Raw genomic sequence first — 16,037 nt, forward strand, 5'->3', positions numbered from 1 at the left:
AGGAAAAGGCTTCGTCAGCCAGGAGCTTCAACCCAGAACAGACTCATCACGCAACATGTTTTATTGTCAAAAGCAGATCATCTTTGAAATTAAGCACATCTTTAACCCAGCATGGCTCCTTAATCTAAAGAATGTGGATATACGCCCGCCTGCAGGCACTAAAATGTCATTCAGAGGTTTTTCTCCCTCCTCCTGATGGCAAAAGGGTTGCTGAGGATTCTTCTGCTTCCTCATTCAAGCAGTTTATACCAGTTGTCTTCAACCAGACACAAAATCCTGCCGGGTTTTCTGCCCTATGCAAAGAACACTGGGGTCCCAGGTGACAGCATGTCAGAGACTAAAAAAAGACTTTTTACAATTTTACATGTACCTAAAAATCCATTTGCCACAAAACCCCAGAATCTGAGCCCTCATGAGTCATTTTCTTCTGAAGTTCTCGGTTTAACTGTGTTTGTGAGCATGGAGGAGGTGACTCACCTCGTTTGATCGATCCTTGTCAGCCCCCAAACAAGCATCTCCTAATTCATTTCATTAGCTCTGCAGGCATGAGACGTGACCCTCTGCGTGTTCATGATGGTCCTCCATGATGAAGGTTCCTCTTTCTACCTGACCAGCAAATCAAGCGTTGGAGGACGGGCTGGAGGGAGCCACTTCAGGTTATTAACCGTAAGACATCTAATCTGGGCTGGATGGAGGTTGACACACGGAGTGGATCAGTCTTGTGGACGCTCCGACCAGAAAACTGGGATTTTGATGTTTCAAACTGTTCCCATGATGAAAGACACAAACGCTGGGCTGTTTTTGTGTGTTTAATTGCAAGTTGATGTTGTTTTTGCATTATAAAGGAGTTATACATCTGACAAAATGCCATCCCATCTGTTTAATATTTTTAATAGCAAAGGTACATAAACCTGAAAACAAGTTTATAATAATATTTATAATTTATAATTACAGAAAAAAAAACACAATTTCATTAAATGGATGCTGCATATTGGGCTCCTTTATTCTGATCTTGAGAACACCTTAAAAATTTAAACATTTAAATGTACACTTATCATAATGTATATTTCTCAAAAACATGAAATATTGTGACATAAAAGGAGCAGATAATAAACTGCTCTGAATAGACCCAGACAGCCATAATCATATTCACTTGTTTAGAAAAAAAAAAAAAACTTGTTTACAAAAGAACAATCTCATCCAAAATATAACATTTTTGAGGAAAAGAAAAATCCCTTCAACACTTCAGAGGTAAAATATCTTGAGGTATGAGTGTTCAGATATTTAAAGACAGAGTGGAGCGAGATATGTAAACAGCCATTTTCAACAATCAGGTTCCACTTTAGGATGCAAACACGTGCACAGTTGTTCAGAATGGACTGAATCAGGAATAGCTGGATGACTAATGTAACATTACCGAGAAGAATACGAGGGACAGGTCAACACAGCAGTCGTCTGAACATCAGGCTTTTTATTTATGCACACAGCTAATTCGGCCATATCTATATGATCTTTAGATTACAAATGGTAATGATGATTCAGGAGTAATTAATCGGTCTTATTCATCATTTAATGCTTCATTAATTAGCAGTTATTTCCTGATTGATCATAGATCATCATTCCGGCTAACTGCTCACATTTTCTTTCGCATTGTGTTCTTGTAAACTGAATAAACAGACAACACTTCGGCCTCTGAGTACACACGGGTATGTGAACTGACACAGGTGTTGGGGAATATGAACAGAACACAAAACGGGTGTGTGCATTGCACTGTAGGGCAGAATGGAGTTCAAGGTTCACTCAAAGGTGTAGCTATTAAAGGCTTCTTTTCAGGCAGGTTAAGCTTCATCATTTTCATGCATAAAATCTGCAAAATGCAAAAAAAATTCCAGCTTCCTTTAATAACGTAAGTAACAAAATTTCCTTCATTTCTTTGTGAGATGTTTTTTAAACTGAATGCTGAAAGAGCGAAAGTTGAAGGGGTTGTAGATTTAGGAATAAAACACAGCAATAATATATCATAAACTGTATATACATTATTCACAGCAGGCACCAAGTATAAAGCATCTTTACAAACCCAGAAAGCTCAAAGCCAAATGCAAATTATACGATTCCAGGAAGAGGAAAAAAAAACCTGTAAATGTGTGAAGAATGCATGTTAGTCAGAAACCCAGCTCAGTTTGCAGAATTGGAGGATAAAGGTGGCTGAGATGGGTGAGTGCCATGACAACAGTCTGTAATCTTCATATTTACATGGTGCGGAATGTTCCACTATGCAGATGACTCAAGTGTTTATGTTAATGATGGCACCGTACAGAATGTCACATTTGTAATGGCTTTTGGTCCTCTACATAAGGTAGTTTAAGCTATTTTAAAAGATTTGACTGCTGTTGCCATTTAGGAGTGACTGTTAACTATTGCTCTGCTCGGTCCAAATCAACTGGCCCAGAGCAATGACCTGGTCTGAAGGGCCTGATACAAAGCACTGTGTTGGTCAAAACCAAAACAGTAAAAACTTTCTAACATAGTTAAGCCACGTCTCTAAAAAAGGAGTAGAGTTGCTAACATGAAGCGTAAATGAGTCCCAGGTGGTGAGAATATTAGATTTTTCACTGGAGGGCATGTAGTCCAGGTGGTGATAGCCACATTTAATCCATCATAGAACCATAGAACAGTTATGTCCTGCTGGGTCGTCCATGCTGCAATGAGCACTGACATTATTCATCACATATTGACTTATTGGAGTGAGAATTCAGTTTAAAATTTAGTGTCATTTGTTGACTCATCAGTGGACGAAGTGTCTATCGTTTGTCGTACTGGATCGCCGAAACTAGTTTTGACTGCCAATTAAAAACGTACTCCATTGAACTTTACCTCTTGATAGAGACGCAGCTTTTCTATGTTTTCAGTGCAACTGGATGTTTAAACTCATTTGGGCTGCTACAAGCTGAGTCTTCAAAAGTATAAGGAAATGGTTAGTCCTGGCTCAGTTGACGATAAAAAAAAAAAAAAATCAGGTATTTTAACAAAATTACCATGCTTTGGTTTTCTTCAGGTGTCCTAAATGTCTTTTTTTTCATTTCAGCTTTTTACAGACATTTGCAGTCAAGGATATTTTCATGGGTTTGAGCCTTTTAGACTTTACACTGACAAACATACAACTGTTGCTTGAGATTTGTCACATGACTTGTGCAGAATGACGATGTTTTCATTTCTCAACGCTTCAGCTTCCAGTCGAATTGACGCTGCTGCTAAGAATAAAAACCTGCGTACGAGAACGCAAATGGTTCAGCAATCAATCATACATGGACATTTTTATTTTAATGAATTTGCATAATTCCAAAGCAGCGCTTGATCTCACCTGATGCGGACCCTAGCTCGGCACCCAGCTGTGTGCAGTGGGCTTCACCCGCTGAGGAAACCCATGAGTGGCAGTCGCGGGGTCAAAATTAAAGTCCAGAGCGCCACCATCCATGAAAGTCTCATGGAGGATGGTCTCCATGTCACATTCAAAGCCCTCGATGGACACGCTGTCCAGGTCACTGGGCAGCCGCTCCTGATGGTGGCTGTGCGGATGAACTGAGTTCAGGTCCCTGTAGCTGTAGCTTGAAGAAACAGAACTTGTGTGTGCTGGGAGACCATGGGACAGTTGCACACATGCCTTCAAGCTGGACATTTGAGTAGGGGCCCCTGGAAGACTAGTCAGACTAGTCAAGGGAATTGTATTACAGCCCTTTAAATTATGTGAGGTCGAAGGACCTTGGCTATGTATAACATGTGGGTTGACATGAGGAACTGGGTGAGTCTGTGAAGGATTCATAATTTTTACTCCATTGTGACCCCCTGGATGACTCTGGCTGGTGTAAGCGGGCATTGGGCGACCTCCCCTGCTAATTTGAGACACTTGCGAATCCATAGAGGGTCTCATGTCCCTGCTGGCCTCGGCGTCTGAGGTCAGCAGCTCTTTGAGGAGACCAGCCGAACAAATGTACTGGTTCTCGTAAGCTGTAAAGACAGGCTTGTTCCCGTGGAGCGTTTGCACATGAGCGGGGGACAAAGAGTTCATCCTCATCTGGCTGTACATGCATTTACGGTAGTCCTGCTGTGGGCACAAGGTCAGGCCAGTGGAACAGTAGGGGCCACCCTGAAGCATAGCTGCATTTGAAGAATGCAAGGAGTCAGAACCCAACTGAGAGGGCTTAGGAGACACCAGGTTCAAGTTTTCCAGCAGACCCCCCATGACATTCTCGGAGCCGTGTTGACCTATCGATCCAGCCACTTCAGACACACTGGGAAGGGTGGAAGATATCTTGGTCCCTGTGACTCCAGCATAGATCATGTGGCCTTCAGACTCTGTCAGGTCATCGTGCTCAGACGTGAAAGGAGAATGACGACCGCTCAGCGTGCTGGCATCGGAGCTGGCCCGCGTTCTAAAGGAGCTCCACGGTTCAAACTCTTCGTTACTGTGGGAATTTGGGCTTCCAAGCCAGTTTGAGTACTGGGAACCAGGACTGTTGGCTCCACCCTCAACCGCTTCCTGCAGAGCCATCTGCAGAAAGTTGAAAACATTAAGCATTAATGAGCAAACGTATTCTCATTTCTTCACATTACACAGTAGTCGTATTAACGAGAGTGAGCACAGGGGGGAAAGGTACCTTTTTCTTTGTAGCCCTCCCTTTGCTCTTGATCAACTTGCTGTTGTTGTCCATGGAGGCTGCTCTGCGACGAGGCGACTTTCCGTTCTTTCCCCCTTCTGGATTCAGCATCCACCAAGAGCTTTTTCCTGTTCCCTCATTCTGGATGCGCACGAAGCGGCTGTGCAAGGACAAGTTGTGTCTGATAGAGTTCTGTTGAGAGAAAAGGGAGTCAGTGTAAAATAAAACGAATTACAGTCATTTAAGAGGCCACATCAAATAAATAGCCATTTTTCTATAAATGAACTCAAATTGTTCTTCCACGTTGCTTAACTGCATTAATGTAAAGTCTTGTTGTGCGCGTAAATGGCGGTGCAGAAATAAGAAACCCTGAATTAACTGTGGTTGCTTTCGTGTGGGAATTAAATGAGAAGGTATATTTCTGCAAGGGCCAATGTGTCTCATTTTCCAAGTAGAGTGGAGAAGCTAGTATTTGAGCGTGATGTCAAAGCCAGCAAATTAACAGGAAATACGTCCATATCCTCTGTTAACAATATTATGTCTACTGAGCGTTTTTTCCACTCCGTCCTCACATTCACCAGCGAAGGACACTGGTTCTGGGTGTGAAATGAAGAATGTGCTGGCAAAATAGACAGTAAAGTTTAGTATCGAGAGACTAAAATCTCAACAGTTAATTAAAAAGATTCTTTTGAATATATCTAAAAGGGTTTTTTTGTATGTAACTGAATCTTTTTTTTATAAAAATGATTTCAAACAATAAAAAGAGCCCTATTTCCTGCGTGACTTGCTTTGCAAGGTCCTGGGTGGTCACCTTTTCCACTAGAGAGCATAAATATACAGTTTGTTTCCGGTGATTTCCACCACGGTTTATCTGTGCAGCTCTATCCTACATTCCACTGGCCGTGGATGTGCTGCACTAAAATCAAAATACAGACCAGAAAATGTTCCAAGATTAGGTCCTGACTATATAACACAATCGGTCCCCCCTCATCTCATCTCATGAGTGAGTAAGTGTGGAACAACGCCACTTTCAACACCATATCCACGCCCCTGAGAAAAGACTCTTTTACTTAAGGTTCGCCCAACATGTGGTCACATGCGTGGCTCCTTGTACTAACACGAATTCACCTAAAGCCTCATTCAGCACATGTCAAGTTATGTCATGAGCCATGAAAATAATGCAGAGGCGCCACTCAGGAAGGAAAAGGGGGGTCTTATATGGTCAGTGGTCGCCGGATAAAATTATCCTGACTTTAAATTCAGCACCGTGCAGTAAAATCAGAAGCACAACATGAGACAAAGCAGCGTGGGGATTTCCCATAAATACCCATGTGAATGGTGAAGCTGCTCCCTTGCAGTTAGTGAAGCCAGATGTCCCCAACCACAGCATTCAACGTATATGTACAACACAGAAACGCATGCGAACCAAACAGGACAATCATCCAAAGGTGGCCGAGAAGGTCAAAGGATAAAGGAAACCTTCTCGTGGACCGTAGTGTCATAAATGATGACGGTTCAGAAGTCAGAAGTATTTTGGAACTTCCCCAAATATACGTGCAGAACCACAGTGATCCGACCTCAGACTGTACATCAATAACAGCCTTGTGAAGCCTGGTCCTCGACTGGAGACAGCAGGCTGTCTATGAATGTCATTTTTTTTTTCTCAAACAGAAAAAGAGAGCGAGGGGAGGTTATGGAGTTCGAATTGAGGCTGGGGAGGGCGACAGAATGGGATGTTTTTGCCAGCAGAGCTCGGGTCACCGGGTTCACTCTGCACTTAACATGAGCTGCTCGGGCGGCGCTGACAGAGACTTGCAAACAGGTTGCAGGCAGGAGCAGAGAGAGGGGAGGAGAAGCCTCAGATGTGACGTGCTGGGTCCGACTGTACGCATCACCATGACAGGAGCGAAGGCACCCCTTCCCTCCCTCCTGAACCGGACTGCTCCCCGCTCTTCCATCTACTTTTAAATAAGGTTTCCTGTGTAAGAGGACATCCTGCACATGTCGCCTGAAGAGGCTGGAGGCGGAGTCAACACCTAACCACACAGCTACAAGATGCAATGCTCAATCTCACTCGTGTTAGCTGGTGACCTTTTTTTTCCCCCTCACCTTTTTTACCTGATTTAAATCTGTAAGCGAAGACAGGAAATGAGTCATTAGCAGAGGCCCTCATATCCGAGCAGCACTTTCACTCCGTTTACCAAACGCTGATCTTTCTCACACAGTGCTGAGATAAATGTCAATATGCAAATGACTGTGAGCCTGACTCAAGGCCACAATGGTTCACGAGCTGCATGACTGGTTGTCGGCCAGGACTATTCTCTGCTCGGCCTGGGATAATCCCTGTCTCAGACAGACCTCACCTCGGGCCGAGGAGAACAAAAGACATCCCCCGCCTCACTTATTCAGGAGGTACCCCTCTCACACATTGTGTCTCTAAAATCCTGACTCAAGGTGGTCTATATATATCATGATCGCTACTCTTCTGCATAAAGCAGATTGTCACGGCCAGTTAAGCAACTTTGAAGTGGTATAATATGTGCACCTGAATATTGGGAACCAAGAAATATACACGACCTTTACTGACCTTTCTTGGGGACCAGAGTATTTCCCAGGGCCAGACTAATGAGGCTCAGGAGTGACGTATTCTAAGACTAAAAGATCTATTGAGTCATCTATTGTACTACAAATCTGCTTTGCCTTTGCTGCTCTGGGCTCGTGGAATAGAACACAACATTAGCGTCAAAAATCTGCATTCTTGGCTTTAGTGGCTCAAAGTTTATTTGTCGCGTCGCAAGCAAACCGGCTCTAAAATAAAGCCAAAGAGACTTTGATAAAAAAAAAGAAAAATGTAGGCAACATTTTACATTTAAAACAGAGTAAATCTAAAGGAAGAGGACAGTAAAGCACATTTTTTTGGCTTGATCACTGTTGAATATACATTCAATGTTTACCTGAAGAAAAGGATTAAAGGTTCCAGTAAAAACAACCATAACTATATGAAAGGATTCATTGGAGCAGTTCTCGTGAGGTTTATTTGATTCCCATCAGCTGTGATCTATTTGAAGTCCCTTTTCCCCCATGATGAACGCCAGCGTTATGAGAGGAAGCGTAAAGGCATAATTATGATGTAGATGCACTAAGAAAGGGCTCTAATACAACAAATCAAGTCGGTTTACCATCCAGTGCTTTAGTGCTGACGGTGAAACACCAAATAAATGTAGTTGAGCTGTATTGGCTGCTAGAATGTAGCAGAATAGAAATAAAACCACAAGAAAATGGACAGGAAAGAAGTGTAAAGAATTTGAGGATCAGTTACATTCCCTCGCTGGGTCGGCTGGTGCCAGACATTTGAGAGAACCTTCTGCTTCTGACCAAATCTATTTCGAGTGGTCCACATGGCGATGAAGACGCAGCAGCGGCCGGCAGCTGTCTGTCTGTTTCCAGGCGTCTACCTGCTCGAGTCGCCTCCTGGTAAGCAGACGCCAGCTTATAGATCATTTACAACTGTTTCTACCAAACCGCCATTAAGGATCTCCAAGTCAATCATCTGTGGCGATCACAACAAAGTGCTCCACCATGAAGTGACTCCTCCTCCTGGGCTTCGAAAACAATCAGCCTGACACAGCTGCTGTTAGCCTTGTGTACCGAAGCATGAGGGCTGCAGTAACGGTCGCAGGGCGAGTAAACAAACAGGGCCCAGTCGCAGGGACAGGTGCAGCCACAGTGAAAGTGGCATCACTGGTAACCGCTGCAAAATGTTTTACATACAGCAGCAGACGTGGCCACAGAGCGGTGGCTCTCCCAGGAGGCCAGAGGAGCTGCCGCTCAAAGCAGGAACTTTGTTTCATGTCAATTCCGCAGCCTGGGAGGTATTTCAGAGAATAAAGGGTAAAAATAATCTGCTTCTGAAGATTTGCCGCTCGAGTAAAAAAGTCGAACTGCAAAATAATCAAACAGCAACCTGTTTAAATATAATCCCCAAACTTCGGATTGTTCAGAGTAGGGGTTTAGTAACAGCTCTTCATTTATCATTTGTATTAAATATGAGCTTATAAATCTTACCAAAAATATTACATATTGTGATATAAAAAGCTGAATCTCTATGAACCACCTTTGTCTTTGCAGCATTCACCTGCTTCGGACATTAAAGCTACTCGACTGTTATCGCGCACCCTCACCTGTCGTCAGGTTTTAATTATTGTGACATTATTTCAAATCAGACAGACAAAGCACGGGCCACCCAAACATTAATTATGTCTAAATGTTGTTTCAGACACACAGAAAAAATCATTTTACAGAATATTGGGGCAACATTTTCATATCATAATCCCCGAACGGCACTGAAAGACTAAGTAGAAATAACACACACATCAAACGGGCATCAGAAATGTGTATTCCGACACAGGTGGATTAATAAAACACATGTTTGCAAAAAAACAGAATTAAAAGAAACGTCTCGCTTGATGTAATGGGCTTTGTGTGTATCGCCAAACACTGCTGCAGCATGTTGCACCGTATGATTTTGCGGGCAAAGGTTGCCCGTCTCTGTTCACAAGCGCATCCAAAACCAAAATTGCAGATGGCTGTCAGTTAATAGCTGCTGTCGTGTTACCACTACAGATCGCGAGCAGATCTGCTGTAATTAAGAGAGCACCGCACTTGCAGAGATTACAGTAAGCCAACAAGCCACTTCCTGACAGCATCTTCCTGCGAACCCATCCCCCCCCCCCCTCCCACCTTTACTTCTCTGACCCAGGAAGTGGAACCTTTGACGGCAGAAAAGCGGCAGAACAATCAAACGCGTCCTCGTCCCCTCCTCGCGAGCGGTGGCACCAGGCAGGCTGCTTCATTAGGGCCGAGCAGCTAAATGAGTGACCTACTTGTGCGCCGGCTTCAAAGCGGGACGGTGAAAAGCAAGAGGGAGCCTTGTGTGAGGAGTTGGGCTCGATGTAAACAACAAAATGAGATGATAGATGGTCACACCGCTCTCGCCTGGTCTGTTGAATTTTAAAGCACCGTCAGCCGGACTGGATGTGTCCATCATGTCATAATGGTGGGTCTCTTTGGCTTTGGCAGGAAGGATTTGTGGACAGGTTGCAACATTTAATGGAGCAAGATAATTGTTCTGGTTATGGGACAATGCAGAAAGCCACATGCCACAGATTCCTCAGACTCATGGGTGTACGTAGATACACACTGTACACACATCTCAGTCCACAGCCCGCCAGTCAGCTGACTGTTCCCCTTCTCCCCTTAAGCCATGCGCTCAAGCCTGCCTTTCTTCATGGGGTTTCTTGGAGTCACTTTCAGAGGGCCTCTTGAGTGTTGGTCCGGCCTTACTTTTTAACCTTGTGATCTTAAGACTAATAACTGGCAGTAATTCAATTTTCTTGCTTTTAAAAATAGCGGTTGATGCTTTTTCGGGCCTGCGGCATCCACAGTGACTCAACTGTTTACACGAGTAAATCTTCCAAATCTCCAGGAGCTTCTTCCCTCCTTTTAATGACAACTTCTAAAGCATCTCTTCGTAACAACTTGTAGTCTCTACCTAACGAAGCAACAATGCCTTCAGCTAAAGCAAGTATGTCCACACTGACGTTGATTACTTATCACCAACAACAGAATGGAGTCAAAAATTAACGGCATTTGTTCTCATTGTGCTGTGACATTAAATATTTGGACAGGTTACTCAAATTTACTGAGGCTGAGACGGATGTGTGCCACATTTCATCTCAATAAAGCCAATAAATTGTGTAAATACTTCAGTGTGGAGTGGTAAGCCCTGCCGGACTGAAACTGTGGTTTGGAGCCGTGACAAAGAGCTTAGAACTTTGACCACATTTAAACAGACATGCTGGAGCAGGTCCGGACTCTGAAGCCCTCACCCCACAGCCAACATCCTGGTGCTGGATCAGAAAAGCAAAAGCCAAATCTGATCCACATTACGGCATCTATAAATTGTAATTTCCCTCTTTTGAAACCATCTCAACACTTACACTCTTGTAAGATTCCTGTTATCTCCAGTTCCCTTATCAGCTGTGGCCTGGTGGCACAAATTGTGCTTAGAGGGACATGGTGCCATAGTCTAAAGAAAAACTATGTAAAAGTCCCCGACCTTCTAAAGGTGGAGGACCTGTGAGGTGGAGGCTGCAGGATGAAACCGACCACTTTATATCAGCTCTCTGCAGCTACAGGCTACGCTGGGTTTAAATCCAGCATTGTCTGGAAGACACTGTTGACAGGTGGTCTCACAATGATGTAGAGGCTGCGGGATTTGCTAAGCCAGTATGGGGAGGACTGCGTCCGAAGATCCCACAGCAGACTGGGGTGACGAGCAGCAAACCGGCTGGTGACAGGCCCCAGTCTAAAAAGCTCCCAGGATTCTCTCAGATCTTAGCAGAGATGTTCTCAGAACTTAAAAAACATACTTATCTAATTAGCTTATTCAATAATTGTCAGTGCAGTTGATGCTGATAACGCTGATAAAGTTTTTTTTTTTTTGATAAGCCGTTTCCCTGAGGCACTTGATTCACATCAGTCGGCGCTTCGGAATAACCGAAGCCATTGATGCACGTGCCAAACTGAGGGCACCGCCGAAAAGTACTCACGCAACTTGCAACACTCAGGCTGTTCAGGTGGCATTTGAGGCCCCGCACACACTGGGGTAAAATCCGATTTATAATCCAGTTCATTTTCACCAGCAAAGACCGAGGAGCTGACAGCACAGCCAACGGGCTGCTGATACGGTGCTGATAAATCACTCCAAGAGCCGCATTCACACATTACTACATGATAATTCCTACCTTTATTATTCAAAGAAAGCTCCAGGCATTTAATAAACCCTTAAACACAAGACTTTTTATGTTCCTCAAAAGCTTTTGGTTTGATTTTAATGAAAATCCCCCGAGGGGCCTTCAGTGGCTGGGATATAATTTTAGGCTGAATTCATGTGAGGATCTATTTCAGTCCTGCCCCCACTGTGCCCCCATGTGGAATTAAGAGCTTTACCCTCCTTGTCAGGCCAGACCTGAATAAACCATATGTGATACCAATGGTGAGGGCACCATCATGTTAATGAGATCCATAAACTAGCCTGAGTACTGTTGATGATGCTTTTTTTAAAATATCAAACAATAATCACAACGCTTCATTTCCAGGATTGTTTTCTAAATTCACCATCTGACATATTTCATGTTTTATCACTAGGTGGATTATGAAGAAAAGTCTGGCTACACAGTTACAGTGAATCCCCACAGAGTAGACGTCATATTATAATCAGGATTTGCCCAGAACCCTGATATACCTGTAAACTTGATGCATATTAATGCAACAATATTCCAGGGTGAACCAGTCCTCCCAGTGAGCTGGGGCCTCTCCTGTGAGCATTGGGATCAGTAAAACATGAGCAGGGATAGCAAAAAAAAGCCCTCACTGATAGGAGAAGAGACAGGAAGCTCTACTGGCAGCAGCATTCCCCCAAACTCCACCTACCTTCAGTTTCCAGGTGGACCTGTGAGGCGTGAGGCCCTCCACCCACCTCGAGGCCTCGGCTCTATCTACTTATTGCTGCGATCAGAAACGTGCACACATTCGGACCATGGAGTGAATACACAAACCTGAACAATCCCTTCTTTCCGGATATGGATAGCTGCAATGGAATAAAATACTTTTGATGAGGAATCAAAAAAACATTCTCATGTGGCCTCAGCTATTGGTTCCCCCTTGTTTTCCAGCCCTGACCCTCGTGTCTCGCAGAGGAGGGATGTTAGCACATGGCTATGTTTTTCCATCCACTCTGCAGGAAATGCATCATAGTTCATTGTGGTGCTGTTGGCGGTGGTGGGGGGTGAGTTTTTTTTTTTTAACAGGAAAGTGTAAAAATAACTATCAGCCTTTGGCTACAGGGCCCAGCCAGTGTGCCAACAATTAGGAATGCAATAGTTGAAGCAGAGGTGTGCTGATGTGAGGATAAACAAGTTACTGATATGAACGATTTTGTTACAGATTTGCTCCTTCGTCATGTTCGCGGCGCCCGACCGGCAGCTGAGCACGCACGAAACAAAGAACTGTATCCAGAATATGGTGTATATAAATATGATGTAAGTTATGAAGGTTCATTTGCTACGACACCAGCAAACAGTAAGACTCTATAACCATGCAGAGGCCTCCTCCCATTCAAACCCACTGCTCCAGCCAGTGACTGCATTTTAAAAAATCCAAGTCATTAAATTGATTCATTTGCATCTCAGCGTGACCCATTTTGGAAGTTAAATGGAATTCCATCACTTTGCTCAGTGGGGAACCAAGTTCACACCTAGAGTCTGGGCCTGATTTTAGAATTAAGCTCGTCCACTTCATCCAGACGTGTCTGAACCGCACACATTTCCAAGAAGAAAGTTGTGTTTGATGTTCAGTGGAGGGAACATCTGTGCGAAAACAGAAAGGGCGTAGCGAAAAGCAGACGTGCTCGTTGGATTTGAGGGCTCATCTTCAACTACTACAAACACAGACACCTAAAGCTAAAGGCCAAAGGGAGGCCAGAAGAGGAAGTGACAGGAAAAAGAGTAGCAATCCTTTCCTCCAAGCTGTAGCATCCGCTGAGGAAACTCTAGAAGACAGGGACAAAAAGATATGAACACACAGCTCAGGAATGGAGGATGTTTGACGTTGTTCCCAGTATTCCCGTCTCCCAGCCCCTTCCCCTGTCCGACCGCACTCCCGACACTGATTGCGCTGCTTGCGTGGTCTCCTGTTATTGTTGCGAGACCTGCGACCAGTTTGCTCCGGACTGTTTCCCTGTCAGGGCCCACTGTGCTAATGCAACGCGGTGAAGCGAAGGAGCGGCAGAACGATTAAGAAAAGGAGGAAAGGGAGGTTGAGCAGGGCAATAATTCAGACTGTTTGGGTGTCGAACAATGAAACCTGGATCCGTTTGAGGTTCGCAGTAGTTTCCTGACTTTGAAATGATACCAGTAGAATGTGAGAGTTCTAATGTGACTCGTCTGTTTTCTTTATAAACCTTTTAAGTCTGTGCTTGGTGGCAAATTAACCCTCAGCCAGGCCGTCTATGCAGGTATTATGCACACGCTTTTCCCAAATGCTTTGCTGTCCGCTAACTGTTTCCAAAAGGGGGCTGGAAAACATTCAAATTCCATTGTTCAATTTTCCGTGTTACCCTACCACACAGACCATGACTCAGTATGTTTCGTGCTAAGAGTGGACGGGATTTTTCCCATGTTTGGGAATATGTAGTAAAAACTCTTCTCAACATTCCTGTGTGCGATTTAATAAGAATAAAAAATGGTAATGAGTGTCCCAAACGACCCCCCACCGCTAACACCACTTCCAACATTCTCCTCTACTCTGAGCAACTTCTGCAGACACGTGTGCGGCAGGATTCTCGTCGGGCTCCTCCAAATGTTGAACACATCTGCTGCCTCTGAGCCATTTCCTCACTGACACAGCAGCGATGCTGCTGCACCACCGAGAGAGGAAACCGCTCCGGAATCATCAAAGCCTACTCAGATGGCAAACCATTCGACAGTCACGTCATTATGGCCATTGATTAAACACATATTTAATTCTTTGCCCACTTAAAAACGGCCGCAGTCCTCTTGTGCACTAGATTATTGCAGGATGCAACATAAAAGTTTTGTCTTGTTTTTGTTAACTGAAAACGCATGGCAGTAAATTTGGATGCAAAACTGCAAACTCGGGCTGTTCGGAGCACGAACGCTGCAAGGGCCGTTTTCCACGCGCGTCTTTGCAACAGCTGAGGATCGTGCAAAAGGGTGACAACGGTTACCGCTCACTCGTGTGCACGCGCACCCACGCGCCCTCACACGCACGCTGTCACTTACCTTCCAGCCCGCGGAACTGTTGCTGTCTCCTTTGTCCTTGAAGTACGGCACACTCTTGACCATCCAGTCGTAGATCTGCGACAGGGTCAGCCTCTTCTCGGGCGAGCTCTCGATGGCCTTGGTGATCAGGTCGGCGTATGACATGTTGCCCCAGGCGTTACGGCGGGACGAGCTGCTCTTCCTCTGCGGTGCAACACCAGGAGGAGGCACCTGTTGCTGAGGCGGCAGCTGCGGCGCCTGGCGCTGCTGCTGCTGCTGCTGATGATGATGGCGAGGATGAGGATGAGGAAGATGATGGTGTAAATGAACGCTGTTGCCCTCCTGGAAATCATTGCGGGTCACAGGTGGCTTCTGCCCGTATTCTTCATAGTCCTCCTCTAACAGGCAGAGGTTTGAGATGAAGTCGGTGGTTGCTCCAGGCTCCTGCTGCACAGACGGGGCCGGGGAGGACGTGTTGGAGCTGGCCGGCTCGTTCGGCTCCGGCCTAGGGAGCGGCCAGGTGCAGGACCGTGGACGGGAGAGGGGCTCAAAATCTGGGTCAGTTTCGACCTGTGCCAGCTGAATCTGAGCCATATCAATGTCAAGCGGATCCTTGCAGATAAAAAGACGCTCATACACAAAACAAGAAAAAAGTGATAAAAAATTAAAACGAACCCCAAGGGTGACAAGGAGGAAAAAAGGTTTCTTTCAGTGACGGTCGGAGAGTTTTGAATTTCAAGGCGAGGGTTGGTCTTCATTAAGTTTCTTGGACGAAGTTGGCAACATCCTGCTGTGACTCCTTCAACTCTCAAGTCTGCTGCTCCTTCAATAATACCGCTGCTTCACTGCGGTGACGCCTTCACGGCCCGCCAGCCAGCTCGTTTTTCTCAACTTCTCAACAGGAATCTCCCTTCATAGCGTGAGGGGAGATGTGAATAACGAATCGCTTAATAATTAACTCATATAAACAATAACTTGTGTGATACCGATTGCTGGGAATTAATCAGTTTTGATATGTAAAGAAATTGGGTTTTTCACATTACAGGATCGATTCTGTGACGTCTACCCGATGACTACAGAGCAACTTCATATATTGTGTTTGGGGTTTCCGCCCCCCCCCCCCCCCCCCCCCCCCCCCCCCCACACACACACACACACACACACCTTTTTAAAATCAACAAACTAGTGAGATTTTGAGTAAGTATATTTTAAGTGTTTAATTATTTTAAATCCACACAGACTCTGACGCCTATCGGTGATTCCTACAATCTTGGTGGTGCCATCTAGTGGAGCATTTGCATATTTGTGAGGCTATTCTAAACTCGGTGTCGTGTCTTTCCATGCCAACTGTATTTTTTGTACTTTACTCAGCCCATTCACGTACGGCTGGAAGTCTTATCATGCCAATCTCATCAGTGTTTAAGGAAAACTGAACAAAATGTGGAAATGAGACATGCGTGATTGTCACACTCTCATTTTACACACTTTTCTTAGACAACACATTGTCCGGGTGTTTTTAGACCAAAAGGAATCTGCAGTT

The 16,037-nt window shown here is 44.8% G+C and overlaps 1 protein-coding gene across 1 annotated transcript; it reads right to left on the bottom strand.

Annotated features, from left to right (window-relative positions):
• Positions 1–795: 795 nt before the first annotated feature.
• LOC130537705 (forkhead box protein O1-A-like) lies at positions 796–15,505 on the bottom strand. Its single transcript, XM_057054705.1, has 4 exons — positions 14,519–15,505; positions 4,656–4,847; positions 3,362–4,549; positions 796–3,265 (listed from the first exon to the last, which is right to left on the bottom strand). Exons 1-3 carry the CDS (start codon positions 15,089–15,091, stop codon positions 3,374–3,376), a joined length of 1,941 nt encoding a protein of 646 aa, XP_056910685.1. The 5' UTR covers positions 15,092–15,505; the 3' UTR covers positions 796–3,265; positions 3,362–3,373.
• Between the last annotated feature and the right edge of the window lie 532 nt (positions 15,506–16,037).

Source organism: Takifugu flavidus, chromosome 14 (genome assembly GCF_003711565.1).
Source record: "Takifugu flavidus isolate HTHZ2018 chromosome 14, ASM371156v2, whole genome shotgun sequence".
Taxonomy (NCBI): Eukaryota; Metazoa; Chordata; class Actinopteri; order Tetraodontiformes; family Tetraodontidae; genus Takifugu; species Takifugu flavidus.

What these genes read in the sequence shown, in the direction of transcription:
- LOC130537705 (XM_057054705.1), bottom strand. Translation starts at nt 15,091, where the DNA reads ATGGCTCAGATTCAGCTGGCACAGGTCGAAACTGACCCAGATTTTGAG. An exon ending in ACAGTTCCGCGGGCTGGAAG is followed by an intron (nt 4,848 to 14,518) that starts GTAAGTGACAGC and finishes TTCTCTCAACAG; the next exon opens with AACTCTATCAGACACAACTT. An exon ending in GGAGGGCTACAAAGAAAAAG is followed by an intron (nt 4,550 to 4,655) that starts GTACCTTTCCCC and finishes AACTTTCTGCAG; the next exon opens with ATGGCTCTGCAGGAAGCGGT.